Genomic DNA, 17,486 nt, shown 5'->3' with positions numbered 1-17,486 from the left:
GTGTGATCTGGGTTCCCTGCTCTAGGAGTGAGTGGTGTGTGATCTGGGTTCCCTGCTCTGGGAGTGGTGTGTGATCTGGGTTCCCTGCTCTGGGAGTGGTGTGTGATCTGGGTTCCCTGTTCTAGGTGTGGTGTGTGATCTGGGTTCCCTGCTCTGGGAGTGGTGTGTGATCTGGGTTCCCTGCTCTGGGAGTGGTGTGTGATCTGGGTTCCCTGCTCTGGGAGTGGTGTGTGGTCTGGGTTCCCTGATCTGGGAGTGGTGTGTGGTCTGGGTTCCCTGCTCTGGGAGTGGTGTGTGATCTGGGTTCCCTGGCCAGCCAGTCTAGTCAGGTTCAGCTCCAGGTTCAGTGAGAGACTCTGTATCAACACAACAAGGTGGAGATTGGCAGAGAAAGAAACCAACGCCTCTGTCCTCCACACACGAAAGCATATGTATGTACCTGCACACATGCACACACATGATCCTTAGTATAAATATGAGACAATTGCAAATTAAAATTAAAATTGCAAATTAAAATAGCAATGTGCTAGCATTCTCCACTCCTAACTGGTGAAAATTGCTGGGCATGGTGGCACCCAACTTTAATCTCAGAACTCAGGAGGCAGTATGTCCCAGGACAGACAGGACTACCCAGAGAGACCCTGACTTAAAAAGCCAATATATATAAAAAATAAATATATAAAAGGTGAAAACTGGGGCAGGAGGGACGGCCCTTGCTTCTTGGAGAGGACTGGAGTTTGGTTCCCAGTGCCTACACCAGGCCACTCATGAGTGCCTGGGACTTCAGCCCCAGAGGATCAGATGCCCTCTTCTGGCCTCTGTGGGCACCTGCACCCATGTGCACATTTCCCCACACCCACATACACATGTGATTAAAAAGAAAATCTTCCAGACAGGGTTTCTCTATGTAGCCCTGGCTGTGCTGGAACTCACTCTGTAGACCAGGCTGGCCTTGAACTCATAGATCCTCCTGCCTTTGCCTCTTGAGTGCTGGGATTAAAGGTGTGCACCACTATCCCCGGACTTAAACTTCCCATTTCTGTCTTTGTTTGTGACGGTTGTGACAGATGTTTAATGTAATTGCTGTTTAGGTTGGTTATTTACTTGTTTATTTGAGCTACATTTGAACCTCATGTAGCTCACACTGGTCTTGAATTTGCTACACATAGCTACTTGTGGCATTGTGTCTTTAATCCCAGCACTCAAGAGGCAGAGACAATCGGATCTCTGTGTTTGGGGGTAGCCTGGTCTACACAGTGAGTTCCAGGCCAACCAGGGCTACACAGTGAAACTCTGTCTAAAATAAGAACAAAATAAAAAACAAAAAACCCAAACACCCAACTGTCAAGATGAGGATGGCATCTGGTATTACTTTTTTTGTTTGTTTTGTTTTGGTTTGGTTTTTCGAGACTGGGTTTCCCTGTGTAAACTTTGCGCCTTTCCTGGAACTCACTCTATAGACCAGGCTGGCCTCAAACTCACAGAGATCCACCTGCCTCTGCCTCCCGAGTGCTGGGATTAAATGCCGCCACCACCGCCTGGGCCAAGGGATTACCTCTTTGTGATCTTAACACATGTGAATGGGTGTTTTGCCTGTAAATGTCTGGGTACCGATAATGTGCCTGGCCCACAGAAGCCAGATGCAGGAACTGGAGTTACAGATGGTTGTGAGCCATGGATGCTGGAAATCGAACCCGAGTTCTCTGCAAGAGCAGTGTTCTTAACCACGGAGCCACTCTAGCCCCAAATGTTACACCTCCGTTGTTGCAGACTCCCAGACCCGACAACCTCACCGGGGCTCGCAGGAGCTGCCCAGCCTGCTCTAGCCAGCTTCAGTGGTCCTGGTTCCGGGCTTCCGAGCTGAGCTGGGTCCAGCAGGTACACACGCGGAGGCTCCTCCCAGCCATGTTTTGAATTGGCATGGCTTTCTCTAATGGGATGACCCTGGCTAAAGAGATTAACAACTGCATTGTGGATCCCACTCTTAATCCGCAGTGTTCGGGCTGTCCCTCCTTGCCTGGGAAGGACGCAGCAGAGACGACGGCCGGCCGAGACTGGCTCCCGCTACCATTACTGAGTTAATGGGGATCCTAGGCTAGGGAGGCCCCAAAGATGGGCAACTCCCGGCAGCGTGGGCCCATGGTGCTCTTCCTAAGGCCCTGAGTGGTCTAGCCCCTGACCTCACTCGGGTTAGGAGTGGAAGCAGAACTGTGGGAGGCTGCCTGGACCCCACTCGGTAAGCATGGCGCTGCTCAAAGTCAAGTTTGACCAGAAGAAGCGGGTCAAGCTGGCCCAGGGGCTCTGGCTTATGAACTGGCTGTCCGTGTTGGCCGGCATCATCCTCTTCAGCCTGGGGCTGTTCCTGAAGATTGAACTCCGCAAGAGGAGCGAGGTGATGAATAATTCTGAAAGCCACTTTGTCCCCAACTCCCTGATAGGGGTGGGGGTACTGTCCTGTGTCTTCAATTCGCTGGCTGGCAAGATCTGCTACGACGCCCTGGACCCTGCCAAGTACGCCAAGTGGAAGCCCTGGCTGAAGCCGTACCTGGCCGTCTGCGTCCTCTTCAATGTCCTCCTCTTCCTCGTGGCTCTCTGTTGCTTCCTGCTGCGGGGCTCCCTGGAGAGCACCCTGGCTTACGGGCTCAAGAATGGGATGAAGTACTATCGGGACACGGACACCCCGGGCAGATGCTTCATGAAAAAGACCATCGACATGCTTCAAATCGAGTTCAAGTGCTGCGGCAACAACGGCTTCCGGGACTGGTTCGAGATCCAGTGGATCAGTAATCGCTACCTGGACTTTTCCTCCAAGGAGGTCAAAGAGTGAGTAGCCACCCCTCCAGGGAGGGAGACCCAGGTGCTGGATATCCCCCGGCCTGCCCAGCGCGCTTTCCCCTCGGTTGGGTATAGAATCAGTCGGGGGTGTGGGGGTGTTAGGCTGGACCATGTGAAACTGCCAGCGGCCTGGGCCCTCTGGCCCTCAACAATGGCAACTTCATCTGGTTCAACCTCACATCTGGCTGAGGCAGGGGCAGGTGTGTGGTAAAATAAAGATGCTTAGGTGGATGGGAGTTACCAGGAGGCGAGCCATAGTGTGCGGGCACTTCATACAGTAAGAATGGGGTCTTCAGGGCTCCCTCAGACTCAGAAGTTTCTTAGCACTTATCTTATTCCATCAAATTTCCCCCTGGTTTGCGTCTTGGTTTTTGGAGCTTTCAACACTTGAAAAGGCCAAAGGTGTTGGCAAAGAGTCCGTCCTTGGACATGGCAGAATTCAAGGTGGACTATCTCCTGTGGTGTTCAGGGAGGGGAGGGCAGTCAGCTTTGGACTGCATTTTGTTCTCAACTGGCTGTGACCTCAGGCAGGCTGCTCAGCCCTGTGGGTCCCTCCCCATCTTTCAAGGGAAGAGACTGGAATATGTGATCATAGACTGTCTCCTGGTCTGCCTACGCCTGGTGTACAGCTCATTAATGCCCGCTTGTTCTGGCTTTCTCTCTCTTCCTTTTTTTTTTTTTTTTTTTTTTTAAATTCAGGGTCTTACTATGTGGTTTGGCTGCCTGGAACTCCTTATGTGGACTAGGCTGGTCTTGAACTCAGAAAGATCCTTCTATTTCTGCCTTTCAAGTGCTGGGATTAAAGGCATGTGCCGCCATGCCCAGCGCACTTTGTGTGTGTGTGTGTGTGTGTGTGTGTGTGTGTGTGTGTGTGCGTGCGCACGCGCTCGAGCGCAGAGGGCAGGGACAGCTTTAGGGCGTTGGGTCTTCCTTCCCGCTGTGGACCTGGCCGTCACACTCAGGTTGTCAGGCAAGCATGGTGAACCGTTCTCCCCACAGAGCTGTTTTGCTGACATAGCCCAGCTAAGTGTTTCCAAAGTACTCCTGGCCTGTGTGAAAGTGAAGTCCTGTGGAGGGGAGGTGCTGGTGGGGACGAGCCTTGGCCTCAGCTCTGGCTGCTCTTCCCGGTAGATGGCCTCTGGGGTGGGGGCATGCTCTACACTCCCTGGCTGACATTCCAGGGCGGCGGCTCACCCAGATGCCTTTTCCTCTGAGTAACTCTGGTGAATCTCACTGGGTGTTGAACTGGCAGGCACCCAGCGGCAGGAACTGCTTGAAGCCCAGAGGTTCCTGGACCACTGACATCTTAGTGTAGAGGAGGCTTTGCTCCTCGGGTGGAAGGAAGCCCCAGTGAAGGTCACTGCTGGGATGTCTTTTCTCTGTGGAAGGAGATTACAGCCACAAATCCCCAGCCAAGGAGAGGATTGTGACTAGCTCTGCCCTTCCTAGATGACAGGTCTGTGGGGACAGGATAGGAGGGCGGGATTTGCATAAGCCACCTCAGCAGGATGTGTGCCAGGGGACACGCAGCACTCTCGGGAGTATGGGAGGCCAATTCTAACGTGGACTCTTGATGATGGAAACCGTTTCTTTTTTCTCCTTTTCAAACTGACTGTTTCACATGTGTGTAATGTGTTTTGAGCAGGTCTACCCCACCCCTGTGACCCCAATCCCCACAAGTTCACGTTCTCTCTCTCTCTCTCTCTCTTTCTCTCTCTCTCTCTCTCTCTCTCTCTCTCTCTCTCTCTCTCTCTCTCTCTCTCTCTCGTTAAGGCTATCAGTGTGTACATCGGTGTCTGGCCATCTACTGGGGTATGGAGAGTCTCTAAGGACCACACCCCTGAAGAACACTGACTCCCTCTCGCAGCAGCCACCCATTGCTAATAGCTCCTCAGAAGTAGGAATTCCTGACCGCTCCCCCATCCACGCTGGGACTTTTTCTGGCTTGATTTTGTGCATGTGGTCAACATCTGGCTATCATTTCATATGTGTAGCTGCCCTGCTGTGTCTGGAAAGCAGTGTTTATCGCAAGGGTGCACTGGCTCGGGCACTCTGCGCCCACGCGCCCCGAGACGGTGCCCGAGCATTGGAAGGAGGGCTATGATATGGAGCCGTTTAGAGAAGAGCAGTCCGTATTCTCTGCACGCTGAGCAGCTGTGAGCCTCTGTTACTTCACCAACGACTGTCAAAAGAGGCATCTCTGGTGGAGGGTGACAGCGCCTATAGACGAGTTTACTAAGTCATTAGTTGGTTTACTTCTATGTCCATTCCGTAGACATTGCAGGAATCCTCCCCCGGGCGACCTTTGCTAGCCCCACGTTGTGATGAGGGCCATGATAACGCAGGGCCTTGGGCATGCTGGCGAGTGCTTTCCCACTGACCCACCTTCTCAATGCCTGCCCATCTGCCTGCCTCCCGCCCTCCCCCCTCCCTCCCTCCCTCCCCCTTCTTCCTCCTCTCTGTCCTTTCCTGTAGGAGGCAGGTGCTGTCCCTTTCAGTGCCCCCAATCCTCTTTGTCAGACTCTTGTCTTCCCCAGAGACTCAGGCTTTGAAGAGTAATAGAAGAGTCCTCTGGAACTTCAGGTTCCTTCTGCTCCGAGAGTGGAGATATGACCAGGTCACTCTACTCCCGTTGTCCAGCGGACCCAAACTTCCCAGCAGACTTTTGACTCCATCAGAACTACTCTAGTGGGGCTGGCAGGGTAGCCCAGTGGGCGAAAGTACGTGCTGCTAAGCCTGATGACTTGACTTTGGTGCCACATGGTGAGAGGACCCAACTCCAGCAAGTGTCCCTGACACACAAGTGCTGCTGTGTGCTTGGCCCTTCCACACCCCACCGCAACAAACAGTACCATTAAAAGGTGGCGGTGCACGCCTTTAATCCCAGCACTCGGGAGGCAGAGGCAGGCAGATCTCTGTGAGTTCGAGGCCAGCCTGGTCTACAGAGTGAGATCCAGGACAGGCACCAAAACTACACAGAGAAACCTTGTCTCAAAAAACAACAACAACAACAACAAAAAAAAAAAAACCCAAAACACAAACAAACAAAAAATTTACCTCTGTGTACCATACCAACTTGCTGGGATGCAAATGCAATTATTATTATTTTTTTTTCTCAAGACAGGGTTTCTCAGGAACACAGATCTGTCCCCCACAGGGTTTCTTTTATCTTCTTTTAGGGCCCTGCCCCTTTCATCAGACTGGGGTGTTGGGTCCCGGAGGAGGAACCCAGGTTAGCCCAGGGGAGGAAGGGCCAAGCTCAAGGTGGGACTTCCCCGGGCCCTCTCGGCACACCACTCTGCCCCCTATCTGCAGTACCACCTTGTTTACTTAGGGCCTGCCCGCTTTCCAACCACAGATTAGGGCCCCACTCGCCCCTAAGACACAGCCAGGTGGCACAGAGCTCCTTAGGTGGTGAGCTGGCTATTTATATCAGAGTGTTTCCCAGGCTATTAAAGTACTCTGCTTGGGGGGGGGGGTCACTGGGTCTTGTAATGTCTTAAGGTAAAGCCCGTGTTCTAGGCTACCCCTCACAGCCAAGCTACATCTAGCCTTGTCAAGGCATCCTGCAGACTCTTCTGGAAAACGTGTAATTTGGCAGGTGAATTGATAGGTAATTTGGCAGTGGAGAGGGTTACAACATCTGGTGCATGGTGACTTAACGCTACTCAGAGCGCAGAGGGACAGGCGGAGGATGGGGGCCATTGCCTTGACCTCTGAGCTTTGGTAACCCTACCTAAAAAGTGAGAATCTAGGAAAGTATGGCGGAGAGTTGATCCAGGGGGCTGCTCCGGGCACGGGGTATATATACAGCCAGGGCTTAGCAACATTCTTCCCCTCCACCCACCTCCTCCCTCCTCTCTGCTAGGCTTAGTTTTTCCATTTCTTCCCTAAGTAAGCCAGGCATGGTTCACTTCAGATGGCCAGGAGCTGTGTAAGGAAGGGAGACACGGTCACGTCCTGTGGAGACCAGCAGGGGGTCTTGCTCACCCAAGTTTAGGAAGGGGCAGTGGAGAGATGGGGACACTCAGGAGCCTCTGCTGGCCCCGACCCTGTGACTGCTGACCTGACTCTCACTTCAGACTCACTGTGGCATGTATGAGGCAGGTGTACAGGCTTTAGTTCAGCTTGGGGACATCTGGGGTGGTGTGGGGTGGCTGATGGTGCTAGGCAGTGGTTACTGAGACACCAAATGAGTAGAGGATCACATTTTCTCTCGTATTTAACTCTCTCCAGGAAGAAGGCCCGCAGAAGCGGGGCTGGGAGGGAACTCAGATGCAGGATGCGCACCTAGCATGGTAGAAGCCTTGGGTTGCGTCCCGGCTCCGTATAATCAGGGTGTGGTGGCACATGCCTGTAGTCTTAGCACACAGGAGGATCAGAAGCTCATCTTCATCTCATTCTCAGCTCCATAAAGAGTTCAAGGCCAGCCTAGGATAGCGGCCTCTGCTCCTGAGAAGTGGGTGGATTCCAAGGCAATAGGGAAGGCTGTGGGTTGTCTTCAGTTACCTGTGTGGTTTTAGATTGAGACACTGCCCTGCCCAGAGTCCCATTTCCTCCTCTCTGGAACAATCTGGTGTTTTTCAAGGTCCTCTTCATCTTTTTTTTTTTTAATTATTATTTATAACTGCTTGGCCATTAGCTCAGGCTTATTACTGACATGTTGAATTAACCCATTTCTATAAATCTATACTTTGCCACGGGGCTCGTGGCTTACCAGTACCTTTACATCTTGCTTCTCATGGCAGCGGCTGGCAGTGAAGCCGACATCTTCTGAAGGCTGAAGGAACACCGTGTTACTTGTATTACCTGTGAGGGCTCCTGTCACCTCACACAGGCCCAGGAAGGTCCAGCCTCACAGATAACAAGCAGCACCGAGATCTGTTCTCTGCCCTCCCCACACTGCCCCTGGTGATACTAGCAATGGCTTCAGAGGATGTATGTGCTTGGAGAGAGGGCTCAGGGGACAGCCTGCGAGTCAGGAGCAGGACCAACAGCACCTGAGTGTGGACGCCCTCAGCTGTGAGTAAAGCCAGTGAGGGTCCTGGGTGCTTGGAAGGAGGAATCCTCTCAGAGACTCAATTCTGCTCAGTGTGCCCAGGGCCACTGGTCTCCAGGAGGGAAGGGGGGTGGAGAGATGGGGCCTCTGTTGCCTCAGCCTTAGGACTACCGGTCAGACCCTCATTTCAGACATCCTTGCAGTGTAAGGCAGGTGTGGAGTTTTCACCCCAGCTCAGGGACACCTGAAGGCCCTGCCAACACCCTCCAACCTGCCTTCCTGCCCCACCGAGGGCACCCCCACCGGCACTGACCCAGTGCCAAGCTCCAGGGGCTGGGCAGAAGCCCAGCAAGGTCTGGCTCATGCGGTCCGTGCCCAACGGCGCCATCAGGCAGATGGCTCCAGTGGCAGTCCAGCGTTATCAGCCCTCGCCTCCGCCAGGGCAGCGAGCCTGCATATGGCTGCCTCAGAGAGGATCCTGCCCTGCAGCTACCCTCAAAGGCCCAGCACTAGAGCCGCGAACTCACAGGTGGCCACGTCCCTGTGATGTCCCCTTCATTTCCTAACCTGATGAAGGCTTCTCGGGTACTCGGAATGGCTCTTGCTCAGCCACTGCCCAGTGAGACATCCTTTGTGCACTTTGTATAATCCTCATGTCAGCCCCATGTTACAGCTGAGGAAGCTGAGGTAGACCAGGATTAAGGAATTTGTCTGAAGGGATGAAGCCGGACTGTGCAGAGCAGGAGTCAACTCCAGTGGTCCCCTCGTCCCCCGGCCTCATGTCACGCCACCTAGTGCCACCCATTCTTCAGACAGTGCACCCTGCCCATGAGTAGATGTCAGCACTGAAGGATGTGTGGAAGTGTGTCACAGCCCAGGCCACCACGTGCAGCCTCCGAGAGCCCCAATCCTGATGGATGGCAGGCAGCAGGCAGCGTACAGAAATGGCCCCACGGCTGATCTGCAGCAAAGTGTGCTCAGCTTCCCTTGGAAAGAGAAAATGTAAATTCAGATAAGCTGAGGGGCCAAGTGAGATGCCTTAGTGGAGGGGCCTGGGTGGGGGTGGGTGGGCAGGGATGACGATGGGGGAAATCAGGTTGTCCTCTGACCTCTGCATGGCGCCATGATTCACGTGTGTGCACACAATAATAAATGTAAGAGAATCATGTCCTCTCCAGTAAGACACTGATGAATTCCCTTAAAACAAAGGAAAACTCAAAACTATCTCTCTCTCTCTCTCTCTTTGTTTTTTTTTTGTTTTTTTTTTTTTTTGAGCTGAGGACCGAACCCAGGGCCTTGTGCTTGCTAGGCAAGCGCTCTACCACTGAGCTAAATCCCCACCCTGGTACTATCTCTTATCTACTAGGTCTACAGAGATCAAAGCTTGGACTGGTGTGGGTGTGGGTGTATGTGTGTGTGTAGTGTGTGTGTGGTGTGTGTGTGTGTGGTGTGGTGTATGTGAGTGTGGTGTGGTGTGGTGTGGGTGTGGCTGGGAGATGCAGGTGTGTCTCCCACGGCTGGCTGGACATGTGACAGCCTTTCAGGTGAGAATGATGGGGTGGGGCAGGCTCACCCACAGACACAGGGCACTTCTTCTGTAGATTTGAGTCTGTATGCCACACAAACAAGTCTATGGACCGTGTGGTCCATCCCCACATCAGGCTGCCACAGACGTAGCTCACTGAAACAATAAACAATAAACAAACAAACAAACAAAATCCAGGACACTCTCCATTGGCGGATGTGGAAAGACCTCTATGTAAGGCTACCATGTGGGTTTTTCAATTTTTTTTTTTTTTTTTTTTGGTTTTTCGAGACAGGGTTTCTCTGCGTAGCTTTGCGCCTTTCCTGGAGCTCACTTGGTAGCCCAGGCTGGCCTCGAACTCACAGAGATCCGCCTGGCTCTGCCTCCCGAGTGCTGGGATTAAAGGCGTGCGCCACCACCGCCCGGCTGGGTTTTTCAGTTTTTAAAAACAATTATTATTATCATTGGAGCGTGTGCGTGTGTGCGCGTGTGCGTGTGCGTGTGCGTGTGTGTGTGTGTGTGTGTGTGTGTGTGTGTGTATCTCTGTGTGTGTACAGGTGTGCATATTCTGCAGCTTGCTTGTGGAGGTCAGAAGACAAAGTGTGGAAGTGGGTTTCCTCCTCCTGCTGTGAAGTCCTAGTGATCAGACTCAGGCCATCAGGTTTGGCAAGGCCCTCTACCCACTGAGCCATCTTGTCGGCCTCCACATGGGCTCTTACCAATGATGGTGCTAAGGCAGGCTTGATTTATTTTATTCGTGTGTATGAGGGTGCATGGGCACGTGTGTATGTGTACACAAGGATGCACAGGTGTGTGGAGGGCCGAGGACGACCTTAGGTGTCCTCAGGTGCTGGCCAAGCAGGCTACACCAGGTAGCCAGGGACTTCCAGGAATGCTTCTGTCTGGTTCCCTAAAGTGCAAGCCATCACGTCAGCAGATGAAATTCGGGTCCTTTCACCTGCATGGTCAAGCATGTCACCAATTTGAGCTGTCTCTAGCTTTTATTTATGTATTTATCTTTGGAGACAGGGTCTTGTGTAATCTGAGCTGGCCTTGAACGCACTGTGTAGCTGAGGACGACCTTAAACTCTGGATCCTCTTGCCTGCACCTCCCAAGGGCTGGGACTACAGAGTACTCCACCAGGCCCGGCCAAGTCCACACATTTTGGGGGAGGGGTGCTTTTTTGAGACAGGGTTTCTCTGTGTAGCTCTGGCTGTTCTGGAACTTGCTTTGTAGACCAGGCTGGCCTTGAACTCACAGAGATCCACCTGCCTCTGCCTCCCGAGTGCTGAGATTAAAGGTGTGTTAAGTGTGCTGTTGGAAGGATTTTGTCACCTGGTCAGGTAGCCTGTACAGTCTGTGGGGGTGGGGAGGCCTTTTCACTGTAAAGATTCCAAGGCACAGTGTACCCTAAAGAATCAAACTAACAGATATGAAGAGTCCTGTGAGCCTTGCCTGGTGGTTTAGGGAGCCAAGGACATAGCTTTGTCTTTCAAAGCGAGTAGGAAGGCTCCCCTGCTGTGAGTTTACAGAGCTGAGGTCTGTGACCATCCCCAGCCTCCATGTCCTACCCTTGCACAGGCCCTGGGCCAGAGCAAGCCTTCCAGAAACGTCTTTCTAGAGAGGGCCTTGGTCCTGAGTGACCTGTGATGGGAGAGATGGTTGGTGAAGGGATGAGGGTTACATTCTATCAGCCGCAGCAGCCGCCTTCATCCCAGGTCCTTAATTCCTACTGGCTTGGTGTGCTTCCAAGAAGTCCCTGGAAGCTGGGGTCTGCCTGGCAACATAGGGTGGTTGGGTGAATTTCTGTGTTCTCTGTTCACTTTGCCCTCTGCCTCCACCTTCTAGAACATTCACTCCAGGAAGGCAGGGGTAGGGTCAGTGCTCACTGCTCTCTCTGTAGTTCCTAGTGCAGAGGCTGGCATGCGGTGGGTGTTTGTGGGCAGCTCATGAAAGAAAATGCAGTGAGATGTCCCGGAAACCTGAATCGGGCTCTTTCTCTTCCAGTCGGATCAAGAGCAACGTGGATGGGCGGTACCTGGTGGATGGAGTCCCTTTCAGCTGCTGCAACCCCAGCTCACCACGGCCCTGCATCCAGTACCAGCTCACCAACAACTCGGCACACTACAGCTACGACCACCAGACCGAGGAGCTGAACCTCTGGCTTCGGGGCTGCAGGGCCGCCCTGCTGAATTACTATAGCAGCCTCATGAACTCCATGGGCGTGGTCACACTCCTGGTCTGGCTCTTTGAGGTAGGTCCACAGAGGACAAGGGAGAGGGAGCCTGCCGGACGACCTGGGGAGCAGACCTGCAGGGTCTCAGGTAATTCAGGCTGGCTTTGAACTTGAGACATAGCCAAAGCTCACCCTGAATTCCTTACTCTCCTGGCACTTGGGAGGCAACATGTGTCTGTCGCTATGCCGGACTTCTTTTTATTGTTGGGACAGAGTCTCACTATGTTGCCCATGCTGGCCTTGAGTTTACTCTCCCCTGCCTCAGCTGCCCCCAAAAGTCCACAGTGTGGGCCGCCAGGCTGGCATCATTGCTTACAAAAATGTTTAGGTAAAACCAACATAAAATAACGTTTTCTTCTTCTTTATTTTCTTTTTGAGATAAGGTCTTTCTATATGTAGCCCTGGCTGCCCTGCAACTCTCCATGTAGACCAGGCTGCCCTCAAACTCACAGAGATCTGCCCGCCCCTGCCTCCTGAGTGCTGGGATTAAAGACATTGGCATTTACATCCTGCAAAAATCAAGCCATTTAGTGTATTCACATAGCACCTATCCACCACCTCATTCTAGTTCTAAAACATTTCCTAGCCCCCCCCCCCCCAAGAAAACGCTCAGCTCCCCCATCTGTACTCTGCGGATTTACCTACTCTGGACACTTAGCGTACGTGGGCCCTTGCACTGTGCAACCTTTTACGCTTAGCTTTTCACTTAGCCCGACTTGGGGGTTCCCCTGTGCTTCCACTTCCTGTTTCTAAGGCCTTGGATGGTCGTATCAACTGTTACATGGGGACAGCAGCATTACCTCTGGACTACTGGGACCTTCAGTCGATCGGGTCAGTCAGTGTTAACATGGTCGTCTAACCACCAATGGGTCATGTCATCTGCTAGGCTTAGCTCCTCTTTCTGAAGCTCTGGAGCTTGGGACTCAGCACCCCACCCCCATCCTCTTGTCCAGTTCATCCTTGGAAGGGAGTTCTCAACCAACCAGCACTGGGAGCTGTTCTAGGTGCTGAAAGGGCCACACGCTACTTTGGGTGACTTGGGATGCCTGCATGCAGCAATTCTTGCAGCAGAAAACCCAGGCTCCGAAATCAAAATGTATCAAGATAGAAACATTAGCTGAGGCAGTTTCTCTGTCAGAGAAGGTTCCTTGAATCTCTCTTGTAGTCCATAGATGTGGACAGGGTGTAATTACACAGGTCTTCTCAGCCACCACGGGAAACGACGTCGTGGTTGGACCACACGCGAAGGCTTTTGATGTCCAGGCACGTGTGGCACCTCCTGGCCACTTACTTGCTGATGACACCCTGAGGTAGTCTTGGGGATGGGTGGCATGAGGGGAGAGCTCACCACCAGGTGGACAGTCACCACCGTCTACAACCAATGACAAGACGGTTGTCCTTGACGACTCTAGTGGAGCACCTGGACTCCCTCCAGCTCCCAGGGGCCAGAACAGGGAGTCTGAACACCCCAACTCCTAGTGAGCAGAGCTGCTGTAGACACTGGGCTGCCGGAGCTGCTGGCAGCACTGGGACCTTGGTCTTCCACCTCTGGTGCATCACAGCCCAGGCAGGAGATGATCAATCATGGGAACTAAGGGCAGATGCAGAGTCCAGGGTGCAGCAGGCTTCCTTCAGGAGCAGGTCACTGTTTCCATTCTAAAACACGCTAGGACACTTTCCACAGACACCACCACCTAAGATGGGCTAAGTCACTGTCACAGATACTCCTACAATCACCCTCACACCCTCCTCAGTGTGCCCACTGCAGATGTTAGGGGAGGTGCCACCAACACCCTGTGTGCTCTGGGGCTGGGGTGCCGGATGAACCAGATGTGTGGGGGTGGGGGGACAGTCCTCCTCCTGGGGAGCATCCTGGAGCTGCACAGGGAACTTGCCTAGACTGAGTAGTGGATGGATTACAAAAGGAAAGAAACACGGTGCCTACCAGTCACCAGCCAGCTGACACACATGGGGTCCCACGCCATCCGCAGGAGGCGGTTACCATCTCCTCTGGAATCTGGAAGCCATGGTCTCCTAGCCTCACAGGCACATAAGTACAGGCTGGGATGTCAGTGTAGGCACGTTGGGCACCAGAGTCTGCCACAGTGGATGCAAGTGCAGGAATTCGAGCAGCTGGTGACAAACACTCATTTGTCACCACCTGAATAAGAGGACAGGAGATTACCCCACACCACAGGGATTGTAGACAAGGAGATGGCTTTTCATTTTTTCAGATTATGTGTGTGTTCTGTCTGCATGCATGTATGTGCATCATGTGCATGCCTAGTTCCAGTGGAGGTCAGAAGAGGGGGTCGGATCCCCTGAAACTGGAGGTACAGATGGTTGTGAGCCACCCTGTGGGTGCTGGGAACTGAACCTGGGTCCTCTGCAAGGGCAGCGAGTGCTCCTGACTGTTGAGTCATCTGCCAGCCCCGGAAATGACTTCTTTTGCTTGTTTGCTTTTTTGAGACAGGATCTCTCCACAGTTCTGGCTGTTCTGGAGCTCTTTGGTAGACCAGGCTGCCTGTGAACTCACAGAGATCCTCCTGCCTCTGCCTCCTGAGTGCTGGGATTAAGGGAGTGAACCACTGAGCCTGACCTGGGAGTGACTTTTTAAAAAATTATATATATATATATATATATATATATATATATTATATATATATAGTGTGTGTGTATGCATGTTATGTGTGTGTGCACTCATGTGCATGTTTGGGCATATGTGTGCCATGGCACACTTGTGGAGGTCAGAAGACAGCCTGTGGCAGTCAGTCATCTCCCTTCCCTATGGGAAATCAACCTCAGATTGATTCTTGGCAGCAAATCTCTCCTTGTCAAGCCATCTTGCCAGCCCAAGAGGTGACTAGGACCCTTGTCCAGTGAAGCTGTTAACATTCTTATGGGCCAAGAAACAGGGCATGGAGTAAAGGGCTGGTGTGTCCAGCAAGGTGGGAGGTAGGGAGAAGCAGTGGGGGGCGGTGGGGGCCGTGGGGGTGGGGGAGAGGGGCGGAGGCAGGGCACTCACTCAGGGCTGGCTCTGGATTAACAGAGAGCCATGATGACCTAGGCAAAGAATGTTACATGTTCTAAACAGCTGCGGGGGTCGGGGTGGAATGGGGGCTGGAGAGGGAGGCCAGGTGGGATGGGTCAGGCTTTCACCAACCCAGGCCTGCAGGGCCACCATCAACCATCATCCGGGCGACGTGCATGGCGTTTTCCTAACAGCCCAGCTCCTGGTGATGCTCCGTGCCTGCTCTAAGACTCCGCTCTCCCCACCAGGTGAGCATCACCGCCGGACTCCGATACCTGCACACAGCGCTGGAGAGCGTGTCCGACCCTGAGGACCCTGAGTGTGAGAGCGAGGGCTGGCTGCTGGAGAAGAGCGTGTCGGAGACCTGGAAGGCCTTTCTGGAGAGCTTTAAGAAGCTAGGCAAGGGCAATCAGGTGGAGGCCGAGGGCGCCGATGCAGGCCAGGCCCCAGAGGCTGGCTGATGGCCTGGGGCCTCTCCCCTCCTCCACACTTAGCGGACTCCAGGAAATGTGGGTACCCCCTTGTCCAGCTGAAAGTCCGAATTTCCCGAGAAAGCTGGGCACCTACTGACTCTCCTTGACTGTGGGCCTTGAAGTTCAAGGGTCCTCAGAGCACGTGGCAAACGCCTGTGGAATGGCTGCCCCCAAATGTGAGTGAATGAACCCTTCCAGTGGATGCCCAGTCTCACAGGGGCCGGCCGTTCCAGGACTCATCTCTGTCCGAGCGTGAGTCCGGCTCTCCCACAGGTGACTGGCCGCACCAAGGCCCCTCCCCCGGTAGTGTCTGCCTCTTTTAAGTTCTGCATCCAAACCATCACTTGATACATAAACACAAGGGTGAAAAAACCCAAGGGCCACGTTGTCTTTTCTTTAATGACAGGGCTAACAATCCGGTCATCATTTCCTTAACGTTAGATAACGGGAGAGGGGCGGCAGTATTTTTATAAGGGCAATGGAGTCCTCCAGAGGGTTACCTCCACAGGAATTCACAGACGGTGAAGAGGTGAGGACTCTCCTTTACCAAAAGTGATTGTCCCCATCCCTACCCCTCAGCCCCTTACTCCAGCTTGAACCAAGGGCTGGCATGTCCCAGCATCCCTTTCGCTCATGAAGTGCTGGGTGAGCCGCTGTCTGTGGTTTGTCTGAGAAAGAACAGGGTGAGCTTACTGTCCTTCTGTGGACGAGCAGCGACCCTCAGACAAGAGTCTACCCCTTGGGGACCAGGCCTTACCTCCTGGTGGGCTGGGAACATGGGCTCAGGCGGCCATGACAGTCCTTGTGGACTGCACATGAGGGAACTTCTGTTTCCCCTCTCGCAAAGCCCTGTGGGAATGCTTCTGTATCAAGGAAGACTCTTGAAGACAGGCTTTCTTTCCAAACCAGCATGTGTGGGAAGTCGCCATTTCTTTTGGGAAAGACAGGCAAGCTCTCCGGGGAAGTGAAGCACAGTTTTGCTGGTGCCCAGGCTGGGGGTGCCCAGATTGCCACAGGAGTGCACTGTGTGGCTCGAACCTCTCGGGAACCAATCAGAGATGCTGACACCCCAACACATCTCGGCTCTGGTGCTGTCCTCTGAGACTCTCAGAGCAAAGGGCGGCCCAGAGGCTGAGGCAGGCACCTGTGGCGAGGACCCTGAGTTTCCCACCATCCCCCGGGAGGGCTGAGAACCACTGTGAAAGCTACTTTAGACCACATGCCACTATGCTGCCGACAGTCGTATTGAGATATTAAAAGCTATATTGTATGGAAATCACTTCTGTGACGTGGCTGTCTCAGTCCGTTCAACAGCACATATCACAGGACGTCCAGTTCTCGCCAGTACCTGGTTACACGGGCAGAATCCAGGCCTGGCAGTCTATGTCTATGATCCTAGCATTTGGGAGGTGGAGGCCAGAGGATCAGGAGTTCAACGTCATCTTCTACTACAAAGTAAGTTCCAAGGCTAGCCTGGGCTACCTTAGACTGTCTTATAACTAGGGGAGGGGAATGGGAGCTAGAGGGATTGCCTCAGTGATTAAGAGTGCCTGCTATTCTTCCAGAGGACACATGTTCGGTTCCTCTCACCCATAGGTACATATCACAATTAAACTCCAGCTCCAGGAGATCTGGTGACTTTTTCTGGCCTCTATGAATACCCCCCCACACGGCACCCTCCCACAGATACATAAGTAATAACTCTAAAAAAATCAAGTCTTAGCTGGACAGTGGTGGCACACGCCTTTAATCCCAGCACTCAGAAGGCAGAGGCAGGATTTCTGAGTTGGAAGCCAGCCTGGTCCACAAAGTGAGTTTCAGGAAAGCCAGGACTTTACAGAGAACTGCCCCCACAAAAAAAAGTCTTTTTTTTTTTTCATGCTGGATTTCTTTCTTTTTTTTTGGAGCTGAGGATTGAACCCAGGACTTTGTGCTTGCTAGGCAAGTGCTCTACCACTGAGCTAAATTCCCAACCCTAAATGTGTAGCCCAGGCTGGCCTCGAACTCATGATCCTCCTGCCTCTGTCTCCTTCATCAAATCCTACCGGGGTGCACCACCACAACCGGTTCATGTTGGATTTCTTAAAAAAAAAAAAAAAAAAGGTAAGTCTCCTTGGGGCCAGGTTATGGGTGGGTATGGTTTGGAGAAGACAGGCTTAATTGCATTGGAAACAGTCAGAGGCAGCCTGACACTCGTCAGGAAAACCTAGCCCATGCCTTTTGGTGCCCATGACCACTCTGGTACCAGGCTCCTCAAGCTTGTGTGAACTAATAGATAGGTGTGTAAGCCCAGACCCAGGCAGGGCCACTGGTAAAGACAGGACCAGGGACTTTTTTCTTCAATGGTGTGATGGGGTTAGACACCAGCCTTGTGTGCTCTGGGTGA

At 53.0% G+C, this 17,486-nt stretch overlaps 1 protein-coding gene across 1 annotated transcript; it reads left to right on the top strand.

The window, feature by feature from the left end:
- Positions 1–2,242: 2,242 nt before the first annotated feature.
- On the top strand, positions 2,243–15,088 carry Prph2 (peripherin 2). The gene is made up of 3 exons (XM_006997874.4): positions 2,243–2,823; positions 11,368–11,614; positions 14,876–15,088. The coding sequence occupies exons 1-3, from the start codon at positions 2,243–2,245 to the stop codon at positions 15,086–15,088; spliced, it is 1,041 nt and encodes a 346-aa protein (XP_006997936.1).
- The last annotated feature ends 2,398 nt before the right edge of the window (positions 15,089–17,486 follow it).

The sequence above is a fragment of the Peromyscus maniculatus genome, chromosome 21 (genome assembly GCF_049852395.1).
Source record: "Peromyscus maniculatus bairdii isolate BWxNUB_F1_BW_parent chromosome 21, HU_Pman_BW_mat_3.1, whole genome shotgun sequence".
NCBI lineage: Eukaryota > Metazoa > Chordata > Mammalia > Rodentia > Cricetidae > Peromyscus > Peromyscus maniculatus.
The sequence above is the reverse complement of the archived record's forward strand: the minus strand, read 5'-3'. Positions and strand labels throughout refer to the sequence as shown.

Coding starts and splice junctions, on each gene's coding strand:
- Prph2 (XM_006997874.4), top strand. CDS start 2,243: ATGGCGCTGCTCAAAGTCAAGTTTGACCAGAAGAAGCGGGTCAAGCTG. Junction 2,824..11,367: donor TCCTCCAAGGAGGTCAAAGA/GTGAGTAGCCAC, acceptor TTTCTCTTCCAG/TCGGATCAAGAGCAACGTGG. Junction 11,615..14,875: donor TCCTGGTCTGGCTCTTTGAG/GTAGGTCCACAG, acceptor TCTCCCCACCAG/GTGAGCATCACCGCCGGACT.